General features: G+C 43.5%; 1 protein-coding gene across 1 annotated transcript in view; it reads left to right on the top strand.

The window, feature by feature from the left end:
• The window catches only part of LOC144608094 (protein-arginine deiminase type-2-like), a 43,701-nt gene that overhangs the window by 9,514 nt on the left and 12,554 nt on the right, over window positions 1-21,633 (top strand). Inside the window, exons 2-6 of the mRNA XM_078425420.1 lie at window positions 14,287-14,395; window positions 17,216-17,396; window positions 17,878-17,950; window positions 19,609-19,670; window positions 21,261-21,378. Of these exons, the coding sequence (XP_078281546.1) occupies window positions 14,304-14,395; window positions 17,216-17,396; window positions 17,878-17,950; window positions 19,609-19,670; window positions 21,261-21,378 (526 nt within the window). The 5' untranslated portion in view covers window positions 14,287-14,303. The remainder of the gene's footprint in view (window positions 1-14,286; window positions 14,396-17,215; window positions 17,397-17,877; window positions 17,951-19,608; window positions 19,671-21,260; window positions 21,379-21,633) is intronic.

The raw sequence follows: 21,633 nt of genomic DNA, 5'->3' as shown, positions 1-21,633 counted from the left end.
GAGTTGGGATTACTATCTCCAAAATGCTTTTCCACTGTAACACCAGTCACCTGGCCAGACTTGTTTCCCAATAAAAGGCCCAGTATGGTCCCTGCTCGGGTCGGACTGTTTAACGAAAACTTCTTGGATACACCTAACACATTCTGCTTCATCTGATCCTCATGCACTGAATAAGTCCCTGTCAATATTGGGGAAGCTAAAGTCACCCACTACAACCCTGTAGATGGAATCAAATTGGAAAAAAAAAGTTTACTAAGGGAAGGCCAAAATGGAATTCATTACCACATAAGGCTGTAGAGGTTAAGACACTGGATATTGTTATGGCAGAGACAGATAGATTCTTGATTAGTGCGGGTGTCAGGGGTTATGGGGAGAAGGCAGGAGAATGGAGTTAGGAGGGAGCGATAGATCAGCTATGATCGAATGGCAGAGTAGACAAATGGACTGAATGGCTTAATTTTGCTCCTAAAATCTTATGAACTATTCATAAAGTATGAAACAGAAATAGGAGGTATATAAATAAGGAAGAGATTAGCTAATGTTAAGACTGCTCCTACAGAGGGTTAGACTGACAATTAACAATGGGAAATTGAGAAAATGTCATATAGATATAAGGTGTGCCAGCACCTTTATTTCCTTAGAGGTTTAAAGAGATTCAGCATTTGGCTGAGTATTCTGACAAGTAACTACAGATGCACTGTAAAAGTATTCTGACTGGTTGCATCATAGCCTGGTATGGCTTTTATACGCACATAAATGCAAGAGGCAAAGATTGGAGGTCTCAGGCCGGTCCATTGTGGGCACTGCCTTCCAAACCATCAGTAGCATCTAGATGAGGCTCTGCCCCAAGAGCTAGACATCTATCACCTACCCCACCACCATACAGCCCATGCCATCCCTCTCACTGCTACCATTGGGCAGGAAGTACAGAACCCTGGAGACCCACAACGACAGGATAAGGAACAGTTACTTTCCCAAGACCATCAGGTTCTTGAACCAACCCACACAACCCTTCTACCTTTTATAAGGATGCATCACAGCATGGTTTAGGAACAGCTCCATCCAAGACTGCAAGAAATTGCAGCAAATTGTGGACGCAGCCCAGGCCATCAGACAAACCAACCCCCCTTCCATTGATTCCATTTACACCTTGCTGCCTTGGCAAGGCCACCAGCATAATCAAGGACGAGTTGCTCTGATTAAAAGATGGGTAATGTTGATCTCTTTGGAGAATCTTTGTAGTGGACCCTTGGCTTCCTCATCGGCAGACCGCAAACAGTGCAGATCTGTAACAACATCTCCTCCTCGACAATCATCAACACAGGCGTATCTCAATGCTGTGCGTTTCACACCAGTGACTGTGTGCCTAAACACTACACAACACGAATAGTGAAAGGCCTGGATAGAGTGAAAGTGGAGAGGATGTTTCCACTAGTGGAGGAGTCTAGGAACAGAGATCACAGCCTCAGCATAGAAGGATGCACCTTTAGAAAGGAGATGAGGAGGAATTTCTTTAGTCAGAGGGTGGTGAATCTATGGAATTCATTGCCACAGAAGGCTGGAGGCCATCAATGGATATTTTTAAGGTGGAGATTGACACATTCTTGATTAATATGGGTGTCAGGAGTTATAGGGAGAAGGCAGGAGAATGGGGTTCAGAGGGATAGATCAGCCATGATTGAATGGCGGAATAGACACGATGGGACGAATAATTCTGCCCATATAACTTATGAACTATGGTCACCTGTTGTATGTTTTTTTAAATCATTATGTTTTTACACTAATGTCTTGATTTTTGCACACAGTCTTCCTGAGTTTAAAATGTCATGTTTAATGTATGTGTACTTAGTTCTTGCATGTCTGAGTGTGTGTGCTTGTGATGCAACTGCAAGCAGGATTTTTTATTGAACTGTAGCTGACTATACTTGGGACAAGACAGTAAACTCAACTTGACAACTTGACTTGCGTGTTTTCGGGATAGATTTTTAAGTCAGCACCTTTAATGCCAAAACAGTTGGCAGACTATACTGGTATCGGTATTGTACAATGAGATAAGATTGCACAATAGCCAAATCTTATTTGTTGCTCGTTCAATTGAATACAAAATGCTGATCTTACTGTAAATGCACACCAAAGTAGCAGTGAGCACATTATTTAAACTGAAATTTACATTAAAGTTGAAAGAGAGATAATAGATCCCAAACCAGGATTTGAAACTCAAATCAAGGTATTCTGAGAACAAGAAAGCAAAACTAGCTAAAGGCAAATTAGAGTAAGGGAAATTTTCATTCAAGATGCAGTGATAGGCATTTGAGATTTCTTTGAATATAGAGAAAAGATTCATTTTCATAAGAAATAATTCCAAGAAGCTCTACCATCACGGTGAACAAAAAGGGTTAAAGATAATCAAGAATCTGTCAATCTCCGCCTTAAAAATATCCATCAGGTCAGCGAGTCCTTGTGTGCGATTTACATTAGGATATTGTGTGCCAAAAAGCAAAGAATTAACAAAGCCAAATCCTCTTTGTTGCTTGGTCAATTGCATACAAAATGGGAAGACCAGGTTTCAGTTATATAGGGTGATGGTGAAATCTAAAGCAAAGGGTTTTAAGTACATTCTGGTCACAGTTGATATGTTCTCCAGATGGGTGGAAGCGCACCCCACTTAGAAGGATGATGCAAGGACAGTGGTAAATATTTTAATGAAAGAAATAATACCTAGATTCGGAATACCCACGGGAATAAAAAGTGACAGAGGAACTCATTTCACCAGTAAATTAATTCATAGCCTGACTGAGGCTCTTGGGTTCCAGTGGAAATTACACATACCATATCAACAACAGTCCTCTCAGGTGGAGAGAGTAAATGGGGAAATAAAAGCTACTTTGGCCAAAGTATGCCAGCAAAATAGGTTGCGGTGGCCAGACGCCATGCCCATAGTAATGTATGCCCATAGAAATCAGAAAAATAGAAACACGAGCCTAACACCTCACGAGATATTCATGGGGCGACAAATGACAACAGGAACCCGGCCCCTCATGACTCCTGAAAAGGTAACATTGATATGGAATGATGAAAAGTCTAAGATATGCTCAAGCCATTTGTGAAACAGCTAGCAAAATGTATGAAAAAGTAAAGCTGGCACAGTTATGAGAAACAAGATGAAGGCAAAAATAAAAAGGACTGGTTTCAACCAGATTATAATCGGACACGTATGCCTCTATTTGTGCGCCTAATTAATGAAACTATAATATGTGTTGATCATAAAAATTGACAAGGAGGGAAACGTAGAAGAAAAAATTAAAATCTTCATTTACTTAATTTTGATCAGAATTAAACTTGGTAACGAAAGGGTGTGCGAGCGTGGCAATTGGCATCTCTTGTTAACCAGGTGCAGAAGAAGATCATGGGAATTTGTCAAAACAAGTTTCAGACACGTTAATTCTTGTCTGAGAATGCGTAGCATTGATAAATAAGGCATGCACATAGATAAGGAAGCCTGTTCTCATGTGGAAACTTAATTAATTCTGGAGCGCTCTAGTGGCTAATGGAATCAAGGGATATGGGGGAATGCAGGCACGGGTTATTGATTGTGGGCGATCAGCCATGATCACAATGAAAGGTGGTGCTGGCTCGAAGGGCCGAATGGCCTCCTCCTGCACCTATTTTCTATGTTTCTATGTAATTATATAATTATAGTGTGCAAAATTCAAGCACATGGTATTGGGGGTAGGGTGTTGACATGGATAGAGAACTGGTTGGCAGACAGGAAGCAAAGAGTAGGAATTAACAAGTCATTTTCATAATGGCAGGCAGTGACTAGTGGGGTGCCGCAAGGCTCGATGCTGGGACCCCAGTCATTTACAATATATATTAACGATTTAGACGAGGGAATTAAGTGTGACTTCTCCAAGTTTGCGGATGACACAAAGCTGGGTGGCAGTGTGAGCAGCGAGGAGGATGCTATGAGAATGCAGCGCTGCCGTCGCAGCTGCGGCTTGCCTGCAGTCCGTCTGTCTTTTGTGTTTTTTGTTGTTTTTGTATGAATTGTAGTTTTAATATGGTGTAGTGTTTGTATGTTATGTTTGGGGGGGGGGGGGGTGGGAGGGAACGGGAACTGTAAAATTCTCTCTCCCGAACGGAGACGCGACCTTTGTTTCTGTGTCGTGCCTCCGTTTCCGCTGCGGCCTACCACCGGCCATGCACCTGGGACCGGCGGGCTCCACCTACCACCGGCCATGCACCTGGGACCACCTGGGGCTCTGGTTCGCAGAGCCCGCGGCCTGGACTCACCACCTGCGGCGCTGGCTGCCTGCGGATGCTACGGGAGCGGCTGCGATTCGTCTCCGGAGGCTCCGGCGCGGGCCGCGTGGACGTCGGAAGCCCGCAGGCCCCTGGATGGGGGCCGACATCGGGAGCTCCGGCAGCGGCAGAGGCAACGTGTTCGCCCGCCCCGAATCGCGGGGCTTGGGTCGGCCCGCCGCGGACCTTTCACCGTCCGGCGCGGCCTGAAATAGGCCGTTGACCTTTCACCGCCCAGCGGCGGCTTCAATATCGGGAGCCCCGACCGCCCCGACGTGGCAAATCCAACAGCCTGACCGCGGGAGAAGACGGCAGGGAAGAGAAAAAGACATTTTGGCCTTCCATCACAGTGAGGAGGGACTGGAGGAGACTCACTGTGATGGATGTTTCTTTTTGTTTGGTGTTAGTTGTGATTGTATGTGTTATTGCATTTTTATTGATTATTCTTATTGGTCTTATTGTTTAACTGCGGGTAATGTTTCATTTCACTACACATTTATGTGTATGTGACAAATAAACGACTATTGACTATTGGATAGGTTGGGTGAGTGGGGCAGATGCATGGCAGATGCAGTATAATGTGGATCAATGTGAGGTTATCCACTTTGGTGGCAAGAACAGGAAGGCAGATTGTTATCTGAATGGTGTCAGATTAGGAAAAGGGGAGGTGCATCGTGACCTGGGTGTGCTTGTACATCAGTCACTGAAAGTAAGCATGCAGGTAGAGCAGGCAGTGAAGAAAGCTAATAGCATGTTGGCCTTCATTGCAAGAGGATTTGCGTTTAGGAGCAAGGAGGTGCTACTGCAGTTGTACAGGGCCCTGGTGAGACCTCACCTGGAGTATTTATTGTGTGCAATTTTGGTCTCCTAATTTGAGGAAGGACATTATTGCTATTGAGGGAGTGCAGCGTAGGTTCACTAGGTTAATTCCTGGGATGATGGGATTGACAACTGGTGAAAGAATGGGTTGACTGGGCTTGTATTCACTGGAATTTAGAATGAGAGGAGATCTTGTAGAAACATATAAAATTCTTAAAGAATTGGATAGGCTAGATGCAGAAAAAATGTTTCTGATGTTGGGGGAGTCCAGAACCAGGGGTCAGAGTTTAAGAATAAGGAGTAGGCCATTTAGGACTGAGATGAGGAAAAACCTTTTCACCCAGAGAGTTGTGAATCTGTGGAATTCTCTGCCACAGAAGGCAGTGGCGGCCAATTCACTGGATGTTTTTAAGAGGGAGTTAGATTTAACAGAAATCAAGGTATATGGGGAAAAAGCAGGAATGGGGTACTGATTTTGCCTGATCAGCCATGATTTATCATGGGGGTTTATCTGCCTTCAGTACCAACACTTTCCTGACTAATGTGGATTCCCTTCAGTTTCTCCCTCCCACTAGATCCTCGGTCCCGTAGTATTTCTGGGAGATTGTGTCTTCCTTAGTGAATACCTTTGTTCATCCTTACATTCTCCCTGGTCACTCTCTTATTTTTAACATACGTAGAAAAAGCTTGCGATTTTCCTTAATCGGACTCACCAACGACATGTCCTGGCCTCTTTCAGCCCTTCAAATCACCCACTTGAGTTCTTTCCTACTCACTTTATATTTCTCTCAAACCCTGTCTGATGCCACCTTTTTAAACCTGACACACAGTTTTTGTTTCTTCCTGACCAAATTTACAACCTCCTTCGTCATCCACAGTTCCCTTATCTTGGCATCCTTATCCCTCCTCCTTACTGGAACATTCTGGAACATCACTTTGATCAGCTGGCCTTTACATGACTCCCACATGTCGACTGTAAACCTAATCAATGACAACTTCTCCCAACTTACCCTCCCTAGACCTATCCCTATTCAAAACAATCTTAAAAACTTATTGGAGTTGGGATTACTATCTCCAAAATGCTTTTCCACTGTAACACCAGTCACCTGGCCAGACTTGTTTCCCAATAAAAGGCCCAGTATGGTCCCTGCTCGGGTCAGACTGTTTAACGAAAACTTCTTGGATACACCTAACACATTCTGCTTCATCTGATCCTCATGCACTGAATAAGTCCCTGTCAATATTGGGGAAGCTAAAGTCACCCACTACAACCCTGTAGATGGAATCAAATTGGAAAAAAAAAGTTTACTAAGGGAAGGCCAAAATGGAATTCATTACCACAAAAGGCTGTAGAGGTTAAGTCACTGGATATTGTTATGGCAGAGACAGATAGATTCTTGATTAGTGCGGGTGTCAGGGGTTATGGGGAGAAGGCAGGAGAATGGAGTTAGGAGGGAGTGATAGATCAGCTATGATCGAATGGCAGAGTAGACAAATGGACTGAATGGCTTAATTTTGCTCCTAAAATCTTATGAACTATTCATAAAGTATGAAACAGAAATAGGAGGTATATAAATAAGGAAGAGAGTAGCTAATGTTAAGACTGCTCCTACAGAGGGTTAGACTGACAATTAACAATGGGAAATTGAGAAAATGTCATATAGATATAAGGTGTGCCAGCACCTTTATTTCCTTAGAGGTTTAAAGAGATTTAAAGAGGTTTCTGACAAGTAACTACAGATGCACTGTAAAAGTATTCTGACTGGTTGCATCATAGCCTGGTATGGCTTTTATACGCACATAAATGCAAGAGGCAAAGATTGGAGGTCTCAGGCCGGTCCATTGTGGGCACTGCCTTCCAAACCATCAGTAGCATCTAGATGAGGCTCTGCCCCAAGAGCTAGACATCTATCACCTACCCCACCACCATACAGCCCATGCCATCCCTCTCACTGCTACCATTGGGCAGGAAGTACAGAACCCTGGAGACCCACAACGACAGGATAAGGAACAGTTACTTTCCCAAGACCATCAGGTTCTTGAACCAACCCACACAACCCTTCTACCTTTTATAAGGATGCATCACAGCATGGTTTAGGAACAGCTCCATCCAAGACTGCAAGAAATTGCAGCAAATTGTGGACGCAGCCCAGGCCATCAGACAAACCAACCCCCCTTCCATTGATTCCATTTACACCTTGCTGCCTTGGCAAGGCCACCAGCATAATCAAGGACGAGTTGCTCTGATTAAAAGATGGGTAATGTTGATCTCTTTGGAGAATCTTTGTAGTGGACCCTTGGCTTCCTCATCGGCAGACCTCAAACAGTGCAGATCTGTAACAACATCTCCTCCTCGATGATCATCAACACAGGCGTATCTCAATGCTGTGCGTTTCACACCAGTGACTGTGTGCCTAAACACTACACAACACGAATAGTGAAAGGCCTGGATAGAGTGAACGTGGAGAGGATGTTTCCACTAGTGGAGGAGTCTAGGAACAGAGATCACAGCCTCAGCATAGAAGGATGCACCTTTAGAAAGGAGATGAGGAGGAATTTCTTTAGTCAGAGGGTGGTGAATCTATGGAATTCATTGCCACAGAAGGCTGGAGGCCATCAATGGATATTTTTAAGGTGGAGATTGACACATTCTTGATTAATATGGGTGTCAGGAGTTATAGGGAGAAGGCAGGAGAATGGGGTTCAGAGGGATAGATCAGCCATGATTGAATGGCGGAATAGACACGATGGGACGAATAATTCTGCCCATATAACTTATGAACTATGGTCACCTGTTGTATGTTTTTTTAAATCATTATGTTTTTACACTAATGTCTTGATTTTTGCACACAGTCTTCCTGAGTTTAAAATGTCATGTTTAATGTATGTGTACTTAGTTCTTGCATGTCTGAGTGTGTGTGCTTGTGATGCAACTGCAAGCAGGATTTTTTATTGAACTGTAGCTGACTATACTTGGGACAAGACAGTAAACTCAACTTGACAACTTGACTTGCGTGTTTTCGGGATAGATTTTTAAGTCAGCACATTTAGTGCCAAAACAGTTGGCAGTTGGTATCGGTATTGTACAATGAAATAAGATTGCACAATAGCCAAATCTAAAGCAACACCAAAACCACAGAGCTGCAGTTTGGACATTTTAAACGGGAGACTGGGGCTGATAGCGGAGAAAGGCTGCGGTCCGTTTACCAAGGGATGTCACAATCTGTGGGTCCTAAAATGGCCGCAGGACCTCGTGACCAGCCACAAAAAGTAAAAACCTTACAACCCAGTCTCTAGGTTTCTGCAAAGCCACGGCCAGAACAATGGATGGGTATTGGCCATGCAGAAACCTGCGAAACCAGGTCGAAGTCCAGACACTGGGGCTCTGACATCAGCATTCTCACAATGCCCCAAGCCGACCTAAACAGTTCATCTCGTTAAGGGGGCACAATAGCCCATAGAAAACTACCTGGTAGGTGATGGGAAACCAGTTAAACCCATCACCTCGCAACGAAATACCAATTAACACCGTCTGGCCATCCCCGGACATAAGCGCAGATCAGAGAGAAAACTCATACATATCTTTTTAAACAAAGAGATTCCAAGATCTGGCGGGAGATAGGACGGGTCAGAATAGTATAACTGGCCACGACTTTTGGGTTTTAAACTCAAGAAGAAAACCTGCAAGGAACGCAAGCAGGCAAGAAAACGGATGCAAGGAAGCAAGTCAAACGGATGCAGGAGGAAGAAAAGACAGGCAAGAAGAAGCGAAGTGCAAGAAAGAGGAACCGACCGGCACGCAACTCGAGAAGAAGTACTGCAAGACGAACAGCCAGTAACCCCAGTAATAGCCCCATGGTGAGCAGATACCCCAATTCTGCATATCCTGGACATAGTTTAGTGTAGAGGGGAGGGTGGTTTGAATAAACATGGGTGTGTAAAGGAATGTGTGTTGGTCAATTTTGCGATGTGTCGTACGTTCCCCATCTTACAGTCGTGTATATGTCTTGTAGAACTGTGTGTGTTTTATGATTCATAGTTATAAGTATTCATGTGATTCGGTATGTGTTTTATAGACATGTCTTATAGAACTGTATAAGTATTCATGGACAATAGTCCCAAGCGCTAAATAAAAGCCTTTTCCATTTAAACCCTGGTTTTCAAATCTGGTCTGGTTGAATTTTTCTGCACTATAAACGCTCCTGCATCTAAGTCCAGTGTCTAGAACCGTAGGGGGTGAGTGGGTCGAACCACTCACGGGGAACCAGTGTGCGCGGCCTGGTCAAGGGATCAGAGCAAGGCACGGGGACCTTAGGTCGGGCGAAAGCTTGGCGCAGAAACCCCTTACAGGGGTTATAGGGAGAAGGCAGGAGAATGGGGTTCAGAGGGATAGATCAGCCATGATTGAATGGCGGAATAGACACGATGGGACGAATAATTCTGCCCATATAACTTATGAACTATGGTCACCTGTTGTATGTTTTTTTAAATCATTATGTTTTTACACTAATGTCTTGATTTTTGCACACAGTCTTCCTGAGTTTAAAATGTCATGTTTAATGTATGTGTACTTAGTTCTTGCATGTCTGAGTGTGTGTGCTTGTGATGCAACTGCAAGCAGGATTTTTTATTGAACTGTAGCTGACTATACTTGGGACAAGACAGTAAACTCAACTTGACAACTTGACTTGGGTGTTTTCGGGATAGATTTTTAAGTCAGCACCTTTAATGCCAAAACAGTTGGCAGACTATACTGGTATCGGTATTGTACAATGAGATAAGATTGCACAATAGCCAAATCTTATTTGTTGCTCGTTCAATTGAATACAAAATGGTGATCTTACTGTAAATGCACACCAAAGTAGCAGTGAGCACATTATTTAAACTGAAATTTACATTAAAGTTGAAAGAGAGATAATAGATCCCAAACCAGGATTTGAAACTCAAATCAAGGTATTCTGAGAACAAGAAAGCAAAACTAGCTAAAGGCAAATTAGAGTAAGGGAAATTTTCATTCAAGATGCAGTGATAGGCATTTGAGATTTCTTTGAATATAGAGAAAAGATTCATTTTCATAAGAAATAATTCCAAGAAGCTCTACCATCACGGTGAACAAAAAGGGTTAAAGATAATCAAGAATCTGTCAATCTCCGCCTTAAAAATATCCATCAGGTCAGCGAGTCCTTGTGTGCGATTTACATTAGGATATTGTGTGCCAAAAAGCAAAGAATTAACAAAGCCAAATCCTCTTTGTTGCTTGGTCAATTGCATACAAAATGGGAAGACCAGGTTTCAGTTATATAGGGTGATGGTGAAATCTAAAGCAAAGGGTTTTAAGTACATTCTGGTCACAGTTGATATGTTCTCCAGATGGGTGGAAGCGCACCCCACTTAGAAGGATGATGCAAGGACAGTGGTAAATATTTTAATGAAAGAAATAATACCTAGATTCGGAATACCCACGGGAATAAAAAGTGACAGAGGAACTCATTTCACCAGTAAATTAATTCATAGCCTGACTGAGGCTCTTGGGTTCCAGTGGAAATTACACATACCATATCAACAACAGTCCTCTCAGGTGGAGAGAGTAAATGGGGAAATAAAAGCTACTTTGGCCAAAGTATGCCAGCAAAATAGGTTGCGGTGGCCAGACGCCATGCCCATAGTAATGTATGCCCATAGAAATCAGAAAAATAGAAACACGAGCCTAACACCTCACGAGATATTCATGGGGCGACAAATGACAACAGGAACCCGGCCCCTGATGACTCCTGAAAAGGTAACATTGATATGGAATGATGAAAAGTCTTTTAAGATATGCTCAAGCCATTTGTGAAACAGCTAGCAAAATGTATGAAAAAGTAAAGCTGGCACAGTTATGAGAAACAAGATGAAGGCAAAAATAAAAAGGACTGGTTTCAACCAGATTATAATCGGACACGTATGCCTCTATTTGTGCGCCTAATTAATGAAACTATAATATGTGTTGATCATGAAAATTGACAAGGAGGGAAACGTAGAAGAAAAAATTAAAATCTTCATTTACTTAATTTTGATCAGAATTAAACTTGGTAACGAAAGGGTGTGCGAGCGTGGCAATTGGCATCTCTTGTTAACCAGGTGCAGAAGAAGATCATGGGAATTTGTCAAAACAAGTTTCAGACACTTTAATTCTTGTCTGAGAATGCGTAGCATTGATAAATAAGGCATGCACATAGATAAGGAAGCCTGTTCTCATGTGGAAACTTAATTAATTCTGGAGCGCTCTAGTGGCTAATGGAATCAAGGGATATGGGGGAATGCAGGCACGGGTTATTGATTGTGGGCTGGCTCGAAGGGCCGAATGGCCTCCTCCTGCACCTATTTTCTATGTTTCTATGTAATTATATAATTATAGTGTGCAAAATTCAAGCACATGGTATTGGGGGTAGGGTGTTGACATGGATAGAGAACTGGTTGGCAGACAGGAAGCAAAGAGTAGGAATTAACAAGTCATTTTCATAATGGCAGGCAGTGACTAGTAGGGTGCCGCAAGGCTCGATGCTGGGACCCCAGTCATTTACAATATATATTAACGATTTAGACGAGGGAATTAAGTGTGACTTCTCCAAGTTTGCGGATGACACAAAGCTGGGTGGCAGTGTGAGCAGCGAGGAGGATGCTATGAGAATGCAAGGTGACTTGGATAGGTTGGGTGAGTGGGGCAGATGCATGGCAGATGCAGTATAATGTGGATCAATGTGAGGTTATCCACTTTGGTGGCAAGAACAGGAAGGCAGATTGTTATCTGAATGGTGTCAGATTAGGAAAAGGGGAGGTGCATCGCGACCTGGGTGTGCTTGTACATCAGTCACTGAAAGTAAGCATGCAGGTAGAGCAGGCAGTGAAGAAAGCTAATAGCATGTTGGCCTTCATTGCAAGAGGATTTGCGTTTAGGAGCAAGGAGGTGCTACTGCAGTTGTACAGGGCCCTGGTGAGACCTCACCTGGAGTATTTATTGTGTGCAATTTTGGTCTCCTAATTTGAGGAAGGACATTATTGCTATTGAGGGAGTGCAGCGTAGGTTCACTAGGTTAATTCCTGGGATGATGGGATTGACAACTGGTGAAAGAATGGGTTGACTGGGCTTGTATTCACTGGAATTTAGAATGAGAGGAGATCTTGTAGAAACATATAAAATTCTTAAAGAATTGGATAGGCTAGATGCAGAAAAAATGTTTCTGATGTTGGGGGAGTCCAGAACCAGGGGTCAGAGTTTAAGAATAAGGAGTAGGCCATTTAGGACTGAGATGAGGAAAAACCTTTTCACCCAGAGAGTTGTGAATCTGTGGAATTCTCTGCCACAGAAGGCAGTGGCGGCCAATTCACTGGATGTTTTTAAGAGGGAGTTAGATTTAACAGAAATCAAGGGATATGGGGAAAAAGCAGGAATGGGGTACTGATTTTGCCTGATCAGCCATGATCATATTGAATGGCGGTGCTGGCTCAAAGGGCCGATTGGCCTACTGCTGCACCTATTTTTCTACATTTCTATGTTTCTAAGAAAAGCTTGGAGAATGATGGAATTTTAGGGACTTTTTACCTGAAGGAGATTGATTGCTGATGGATCTTATTCAGTATTGGAAACTTCAATCATGGTAAGGGATCAGTAGATGAATTTTCTCTATATTGACTGTTTCTGTAATCATCATTGCAAAACTAATTATGTTCTACGGCACTGAACCTGTACTCGCTGGAGTTTAGAAGGACGAGGGGGGGATCTCATTGAAACTTACTGAATACTGAAAGGCTTGGATAGAGTGAATGTGGAGAGGATGCTTCCACAAGTGGGAGAGTCTAGGACCAGAGCCCATAGCCTCAGAATAAAAGGACGTACCTTTAGAATGGAGATGAAAATGAATTTATTTAGTCAGAGGGTGGTGAATCTGTGGAATTCATTGCCACAGACAGCTGTGGAGGCCACGTCCATGGATATATTTAAGGCAGAGATTGATGGTACAGGTGTCAGGGGTTGTGAGGAGAAGGCAAGCGAATGAGTTAATAGGGAAAATATAGATCAGCCATGATTGCATGGCAGAGTAAACAATGGGCCAAATGGCCTAATTCTGCTCCTAGAACTTATGAACTAATGAACTCTGCAACGGCAGATGGAACACAAGTGAGTATTACAGGAATAGGTTTTGCTTTCTGACCATTAGTTACTCAAACTCTATTAACAGTCTAGTTGATTTCCAGTGTGGTCAGCATGGACTTGTTCTGCCGAAGGGCCTGGTTCCATGCTGGGTGACTCTATAAATGGTATCTCATCATTTTGCAGTAAGCTGCAGCCCTCCGTGGACAAGGGTTAACACTGTTTTGGTCTTCAAGGGATTTCCACCAGGGAACAAATGGTTATTAGTGAGCAGCCAATAGTCCATTGGCACAGTGGCGCAGCGTTAGAATTGCTGCCTTACAGCGCCAGAGACCCAGGTTCGATCCAGACCTCGGGTGCTTTCTGTATGAAGTTTGTACGTTCTCACTGTGAGCGCACGGGTTTTCTTCCACACAAGTTCATGTGATAGGAGTAGAATTAGGTCATTCGGCCCATCAAGTCTTCTCCACCATTCAATCGTGGCTGATCTATCTCTCCGTCCTAACCCTATTCTTCTGCCTTTCCTCATAACCTCTGACACCTGTACTAATCAAGAATCTATCTATCTCTGCCTTAAAAGCATCCCAAAGACATGCCAGTTTGTACGTTAAATGGCTTCTTATCATATCATATCATATCATATCATATATATACAGCCGGAAACAGGCCTTTTCGGCCCCTCCAAGTCCGTGCCGCCCAACAATCCCCGTACATTAACACTATCCTACACCCACTAGGGACAATTTTTACATTTACCCAGCCAATTAACCTACATACCTGTACGTCTTTGGAGTGTGGGAGGAAACCGAAGATCTCGGAGAAAACCCACGCAGGTCACGGGGAGAACGTACAAACTCCTTACAGTGCAGCACCCGTAGTCAGGATCGAACCTGAGTCTCCGGCGCTGCATTCGCTGTAAAGCAGCAACTCTACCGCTGCGCTACCGTGCGTCCCTAGTGTGTGTAGGATAGGATGAGTGTAAAAGTAAAGTCTAAACCTTTACCTCTGCTGAAATACACTTTCTTACATTGCAGAAGACTAAAGCTTCATCATGTCCAAGCAAAGAACTGTGCGACTGGATTGTGGGAAACCAACCCAAGTACTTTATGTGCTCGGAACTGTAATCAAAATTGACATTTACAAGTAAGTCATCAGCCTGTTTAACAATGTCCAACTGACAAACTTTTCCTGTAACTGAGCTTGGAATAGAAGTTTTGGAGTCCGGTTTCAGGCATGCAAGTAACAAGGTAATTGGACATGAAGATAGACACAAAATAATGGAGTAACTCAGTGGGACAGGCAGCATCTCTGGAGAGAAGGAATGGGTGGCGCTTTGGGTCGAGACCCTTCTTCAGACCTTTCTCCAGAGATACTGCCTGTTCCACTGAGTTACTCCAGTATTTTGTGTCTGTCTTCAGTGTAAACGAGCATGTGCAGTTCATTCCTACATACTGGACATGAAGCTGTGTCAGAATCCTCTCCCTAACCAACCCGCTCAGCAATGAAATCATACCGTAATGAACTCAGGTTGCAGAGCACATCCTCCTGTATTAGCATTCATCCTAGAGATTAACCTTGGTTTCACAGGAATTACTATACAAGGAACCCTTGGTAATGAGTGACCATTATACAGCATGAAATCAGGCCCTTTGACAGAACAGGTCCATGCTGACCAACATGTCCCAGTTGTCCGCACTTGGTCCACATCCCTTTAAACCTCTCCTATCGATGTGCGTGTCTAAATGTCTTTTAAATGCTATTATAACACTTGACTCAACTATCTCCCCAGGCAGCTCGTTCCATATAGCCACCACCGTCTGGCTGTGAAAAAGGTTACACCTCAGATTCCCTATTAGGTCTTTCCCTTTCACCTTAAACCTACGCCCTCTGGTTTTCGATTCCCCAAGCCTGGGTAAAAGACTGCAAAAAACTCTATCTATTCCCCTCGTAATATTGTACACATCTACTAAATCACACCTCAGCCTCTTTGCTCCAAGGAATAAAGTCCTAGTCTGGCCTATCTCTCCCTATTGCTAAGCCCCTCAAGTCCTGGCAGCATCTTTAAGTTGCTTAAAGCACTCTTTTTTATTGTATCCTCATCATTGAAATTACACAGTATAACTCAGGTTGTGAGATAGGACATCCTCCTTGACCAGCGTTATTGGAGATCAGCCTACTTTCATTACACAAAACTACACAAGGAATGGGGAGAGTGATTTAATAGGGGGGAATGATTGAACAGGAACCAGAGGAGTAACTTTTTCACACAAAGGGTGGTGGGTGTAGAAACGAGCTGCTGGAGGAGGTAGTTGAGACAGGTACTATCGCAACATCTAAGAAACATTTGGACAGGTACATGGATAGGACAGGTGTAGTGGGATATGGGCCAAACGCAGGCTGGGTGGGATTAGTGTAGATGGGACATGCTGGCCGTTGAGGATAAGTTGGGCCGAAGGGGCTGTTTCCATGCTGTATGACTCGATGAATACTTGCTAATCGAAAATTGTTCTAACGAAGTAATTACACAGGCTTGTCTGAGAATAAAGTGAATAGATATAAATTCATAAGTTATGTTTAAAAGGTAGACTCTGGGGTTTACAGCGGTATCAGCTTTTCACCATGTGCTTCAGTGAGTGGATGCATGTCCACAGTAACAGAAACAGGAGTTTGAGGAGATGGTTGCAAGACACGGTGGAAACTGAGCCGGTGATGACAGGTTAACATTTCCTTCATTGAAATATGTCAGCCCTGGAGCAGAGTCCATTGTTTTCAACAGTCAGCTGAACAGATACTTGAAAGAGCACAAACTGCAAGGCCACAGAGAACATCGAACTACAGCACAATAACAGGCCCTTCGGCCCACGATGTCTGTGCCGAACATGATGCCAGGCCCATATCTTTCCCACCTGCACATCATCCATATCCCTGCATATCCTTGTGCCTATCCAAAAGTCTCTTAAATGCCCCTATCCTATCTGCCTCAACCACCTCCCCATGACACGTTCCAAGCACACACCACTCTCTGGGTAAAAACAACGTTGCCCCATACATGTCCTTTAAACTTTACCCCTCTCACCTTAAGGCTGTGCCCTCAAGTATTTGATTTTTCCCTCCTGGGGTTTGACTATCCTATTTATGTCTCTCATAATTCTATGTACCTATATCAGGACTCTCAAATCTTCCGGCTTTCTAGAGAAAACAATCCCAACTCTGTCCAACCTCACCCTATAGCTAATTGGCCCTAATCCCGATACATTCTGGTAGACCACCTCTGCACCATTTCCAAAGCCTCCACATCCTTGGGGCGATCAGATCTGAACGCAATACTCCAAATGCAGCCAAACCAAAGTCCTATATCGCTGCATCATGACTTCCTGCCTCTAATGCTCAATGCCCTGACCTATGAAAGCAAGCAAACCGTATGCCTTCTTAACCACTCTATCTAGTTGTGTTGCCACTTTCAGGAAGTTATGGACATGGACCCCAGTTGGGTAATTTGATTGTCACTGCATGGGGTAGCATAGCGGTAGAGTTGATGCCTCAAAATGCCACAGACCCAGGTTCAATCCTGACTATTGGAGTTTGCACATTCTCCCCGTAACCATGTGGGGTCTCTCCTGGTGCTCCAGATTCCTCCCACACTCTAAAAACGTACAGGTTTGTAGGTTAATTGGTTGTGGTAAAAATTGTAATCCACTCCTCCAACAACATGATTTACATTGATTAGGAATTGAGTGAAGACTGCCTGAGCTCCTTTATTATACATCCCTTATACCCATCACAAAAACTAGAAAATCAGGTTTGGATGAAGCAACAACCTACATTGAAACAAAAAGCTGGAGTAACTCTGCTGGTCAGTCCTGCTGAGTTCCTCCAACCTTTTGTGTCTATCGTCGACTTAAACCAGCAGCTGCAGTTTCTTCTTACACAACTTACAATGACAAATATTTCCTCTTCCTCCAGACCATCTCCTCCAGGATGTCGATCCTTTGAAGTCACCTCAAGCCCTGGTGTCAATTGTTCCTTCTCAGACAAACAGAATGTCAGTATTGTTGCTCACCACGCAACCCGCTGGGCTCTCACTGAAGACAGCTTGCTTCTGGTCACAGTGGACAAAGTGAGCTCCGCTGCCAATGATGGAAAGGTAATATCATAACGCCTCTGCTTTCATGCATTATTAATGTTATCATAATAAACACAGTAGAATTATATCAAAATGGATCTTTATGTGGAAGACAAAAGTTGTTAGAATTGTTTAGGGCGGCACAGTGCAGGTAGTTTAGTTTAGTTTAGGTTCTCCAGTGGGTGCTCTAGTTTCTTCCGACATCCCAAAGATATGTGGGTTTGTAGGTTAATTGGCCTCTAAAATTGCCCCAGACGTGTAAGGAGTGGGTGAGAAGTTGGGATAATATAGAACCAGTGTGAACAGGTGATTGATGGTCAGCGGGGACTCACTTTCAGGGGCCTGTTTCCGTGCTGCATCTCCCAACTAAAAACGGAGGCCAATATACATTATGTGACTGATTGAAAAGTTCAGTTTGACCCAACTGCTGAAAATTAGAAAGAGCCAAGACCATCTCAGCCCCAGTATTGTTGTGACTGTTTTATTCTGCATTCTTTTCTAGGTTAAGGTTACATTTTATGGAGACGATTTGGATAAACCGGTTGACAAGATGACCCTGGAGCTGACGGCAGTCTGTGAGTAAATTGCACTCTGATAAAACCAGATAGGTCCAGTCTTTCCATCTGGTGAGATTCAGTGCTTTCACTAGAGTGGTGCTAGGCTCTGTTTCTGGGGACATCCTAACATCAGAATTGAGTCAGTCAGGATACCTCCGTATCATGGTAAATGGGAATATTATTTGAGTATGTGGAATCTTGAGAACAGGCTTCATGTAGTGAGTGGTTTAGTTTAGTTTTGAGATACAGCGCGGAAACTGGCCCTTTGGACCACCGAGTCCACACCGACCAGCGATCCCCACACATTAACACTACCCTACATACGCTAGAGACAATTTAACATTTATATCAAGCCAATTAACCTACAAATCTGTATGTCTTTAGAGTGTGGGAGGAAACCGAAGATCTCAGAGAAAACTTACGCAGGTCACGGGGAAAATGTACAAACTCCGTACAGACAGCATCCGTAGTCATGATCAAACCCAGGTCTCTGGCGCTGTAAGGCAGTAGCTCTTCCGCTGTGCCATCGTGCCACCAATCGTTCTCAGTTGATGAGGGAAACAAGTAGGGGAATGGGATTGATGAGATGTTTTGTGTGCTGGCATAGCCTTCTTCATTGTTGAGAGAAAAATTAAACAGATCAGTCATGCAACTTGGATACAAGTGAGACTAGAAATGAATGCCACTATTTCACATACAAGACCTGTTGTTCAACATTACAAAAGGTATATTTGTTGAACCAGGACAGGTATGGTAACACAGCGCTGGTCCAACAATCTAAAAACACATGGGATCTGAGCCGAGCTGATTACTTGGATCCAAAATTGTCTCGATGATTTGAGGCAAAGAGTGGTGGTGGAAGGGTGGTCTACTGATTGGAAATCTTACATGAGCTGTATCTCGCTGGGATTGTTGCTAGAATCCTTGTTTATTACATTCTTGTGCGCCAAACGCAGGCAAAGTCGCCTAGATGGGACAACTTGGTCAGCATGGACAGATTGACCCAATATTTAAAAACATGTATGTGCGTGTAGAAGGTATGACCAATAAAGTTGGTGGTACTGTGGATAACAATGAAGATTGTCTAAGGTTAAGCAGGATATATATATATATAAAAATTCTTTGTTCTCATCTTAAACCTAAAGCTGATCTTAAATCTTAAGCCGATCTGGTGGAGGCAACGGAGGAAGGCCCTACAGGAGCCTGGGGCTTACCTGGATCAGGAGCTGCTCCAGTAGATCGAGCACATGGGTGGACTGGAATTTGGAAATGGCGCCAAAACATGGCGGCGCCCATGTGTAAATATGCAAAAGGAATTTCATAGTGCAGTTGCACATGTGACAAATAATGCCCCATTGAAGCATTAAACCATTAAATCCTCATGTTTTTGACACTCCTATCATGGGAATAGGATTATGACTCTATACCCTACGTAGCATGTTATAATTTTACATATATCTCTATCATATTACACATCCACATATTTTGCTCCAGGGGGAAAAAAAATGTTTATCGAATTTCTTCCCAGAAGTGAATTCATCTAATGCATACAATATTAGCAATTTCAAGCCACTTTTTATCACAATGACAAGGTGATAATCACTTGGTTTATTTTCCCACTTCACTGAACATACACTCCCTAACTGCTGGTTCTCATCATTTCTCTTCATTTGCAGATGTGTCTCTGGATGTGGATGCCGATCGCGATGGAGTAGTTGAACAGAATAATCCTAATAAGGTGATTAGAAATGGAAACTTAAGAATTGTGGTGGTAACACAGCGCTGGAAAGAAGGGTGGTGGGTGAATGGAATGAGCTGCCAGAGGAGGTAGTTGAGCCAGGGACTATCCCAATGTTTAGATAGTCGTATCTAAACATGTACATGGATAGGACAGATTTGGAGGGATATGGGTCAAACGCAGGCAGGTGGGACTAGTGTAGCTGGGACACGTTGGCCGGTGTGGGCAAGTTGGTCCGAAGGGCCTGTTTCCACACTGTATGATTCTATGACTATAATTCATGTTTTATAACACGTCTGAGGTGAATTTTTCCCACTTTTTTTTAAACATTGTATTCATTTTGGGGGGAAGGTGGTCATTTTTGCCCATCTCCCTAGATTCACCATACGTTCATAAGTCATTGGAGCAGAAATAGGCCATTCGGCCCATCAAATCTACTCCGCCATTCAATCATGGCTGATCTATATTTCCCTCCCAACCCCATTCACCTGTCTCCTCCCAAAGCACTGACTGATAATCACTCTGTACACGAGCACCATCCTACACACTAGGGACAATTTACAATTTACAGTGGCCAATTAACCTACAAACCTGTACATTTTTGGTGTGTGGGAGGAAACCGGAGCACCTGGAAAAATACCATGTGGTCATGGGGAGAACGTGCAAACTCCATACAGACGGCACCGGTAGTCAGGATCAAACCCAGGTCTCTGGTACTGTAAGGCAGCAACTCTACTGCTGTGCCACTGTGCCGCCTTAGACTAGAAAGTTACTTTCGGCAGGATCATTTGCTGAACTCACCTGAGCAAACTGAGTGTTTTCCATCAAACTCGATTTGCTCATTGTAGATGATGGGGAGACCTTGGGATGTTGGGAAGTCATTCACTAGTTGTAGGACACCCAGACATTGATCTAATCTTGTAGCTTATCATGTATGTGGCCGTTCAGGATGAGTTTCTGGTCAATGATGACCCCAGGATGTTGATGGTGAGGACCTGTCAATGCATTGAAAGTCGAGGGTAGATTATTAGTGTAATGTTCATAGAGATAGCAATTCCTGGAACCTTTGTAACATGAATGTCACTTGCTTTTAATCAGCCCACGGCTCTAGGTTTCATTGTGTGCAGGCCTGGACTGCTTCATTCTTTGAGGAGTTGCCAATGTAACTAAACATTGTACAATCATCGGCAGTCATTTCTACTTCTTTATGATGGCTGAAAGGTCCTTTGATGAGACAGATTGCAATGTACTGTTTTATTTTTGGTGCATAAATACTAAAAACTACAATAATTTGCATTAAAAGAATGCAAGAACTTGAAGCAGAAATGGACCATTGGCCCCTCACTCTTATGTCACCATTCCAAACTTGTTTCTTGCCACCCCAATAACTCTGTTTCTCTCACAATTGATGCTGCCTGATGTTTTGAGTGTTTCCTGCCTCTGAGTGTTTCCAGCCTCAGATTTTCAGCATCTGCAGTTTTTATTTTAATTTACGCCATCGTGCCCTTTTGATTCTTGGAGTTTGATTTTTATACACAAATATGCTAAAGATATATACAAGAATGCCTCTTGTTTTCATTGCTTTGCCAGAGTTCTTGGATGTGGGGTCCGAAAGGACACGGAGCTGTTCTTCTTGTGAACTGCGACAAGGAACGGTCAACTCGTTCTGGAACTGACAACATGGATGATAAAGTTCACTCATTTGCAGGTAACAGGCGATGTTTATCACCATAGACGATGTCTTGGAAGTGTCAAGGTGTAGTTACACTGCCGCAAGTTGTGTCTTGATAGACAATTGGTGCAGGAGGAGGCCATTTGGCCCTTTGAGCTAGCACCGCTATTCAATGTGATCATGGCCGATCATCCACAATCAGTACCCCGTTCCTGCCCTCTCCCCATACCCCCTGAGTCCGCTATCATTAAGAGCTCTATCTAACTCTCTCTTGAAACCATCCAGAGAATT

Source organism: Rhinoraja longicauda, chromosome 30 (genome assembly GCF_053455715.1).
Source record: "Rhinoraja longicauda isolate Sanriku21f chromosome 30, sRhiLon1.1, whole genome shotgun sequence".
NCBI classification, from domain to species: Eukaryota; Metazoa; Chordata; class Chondrichthyes; order Rajiformes; family Arhynchobatidae; genus Rhinoraja; species Rhinoraja longicauda.
This window is presented reverse-complemented; position numbering and strand designations above follow the sequence as displayed.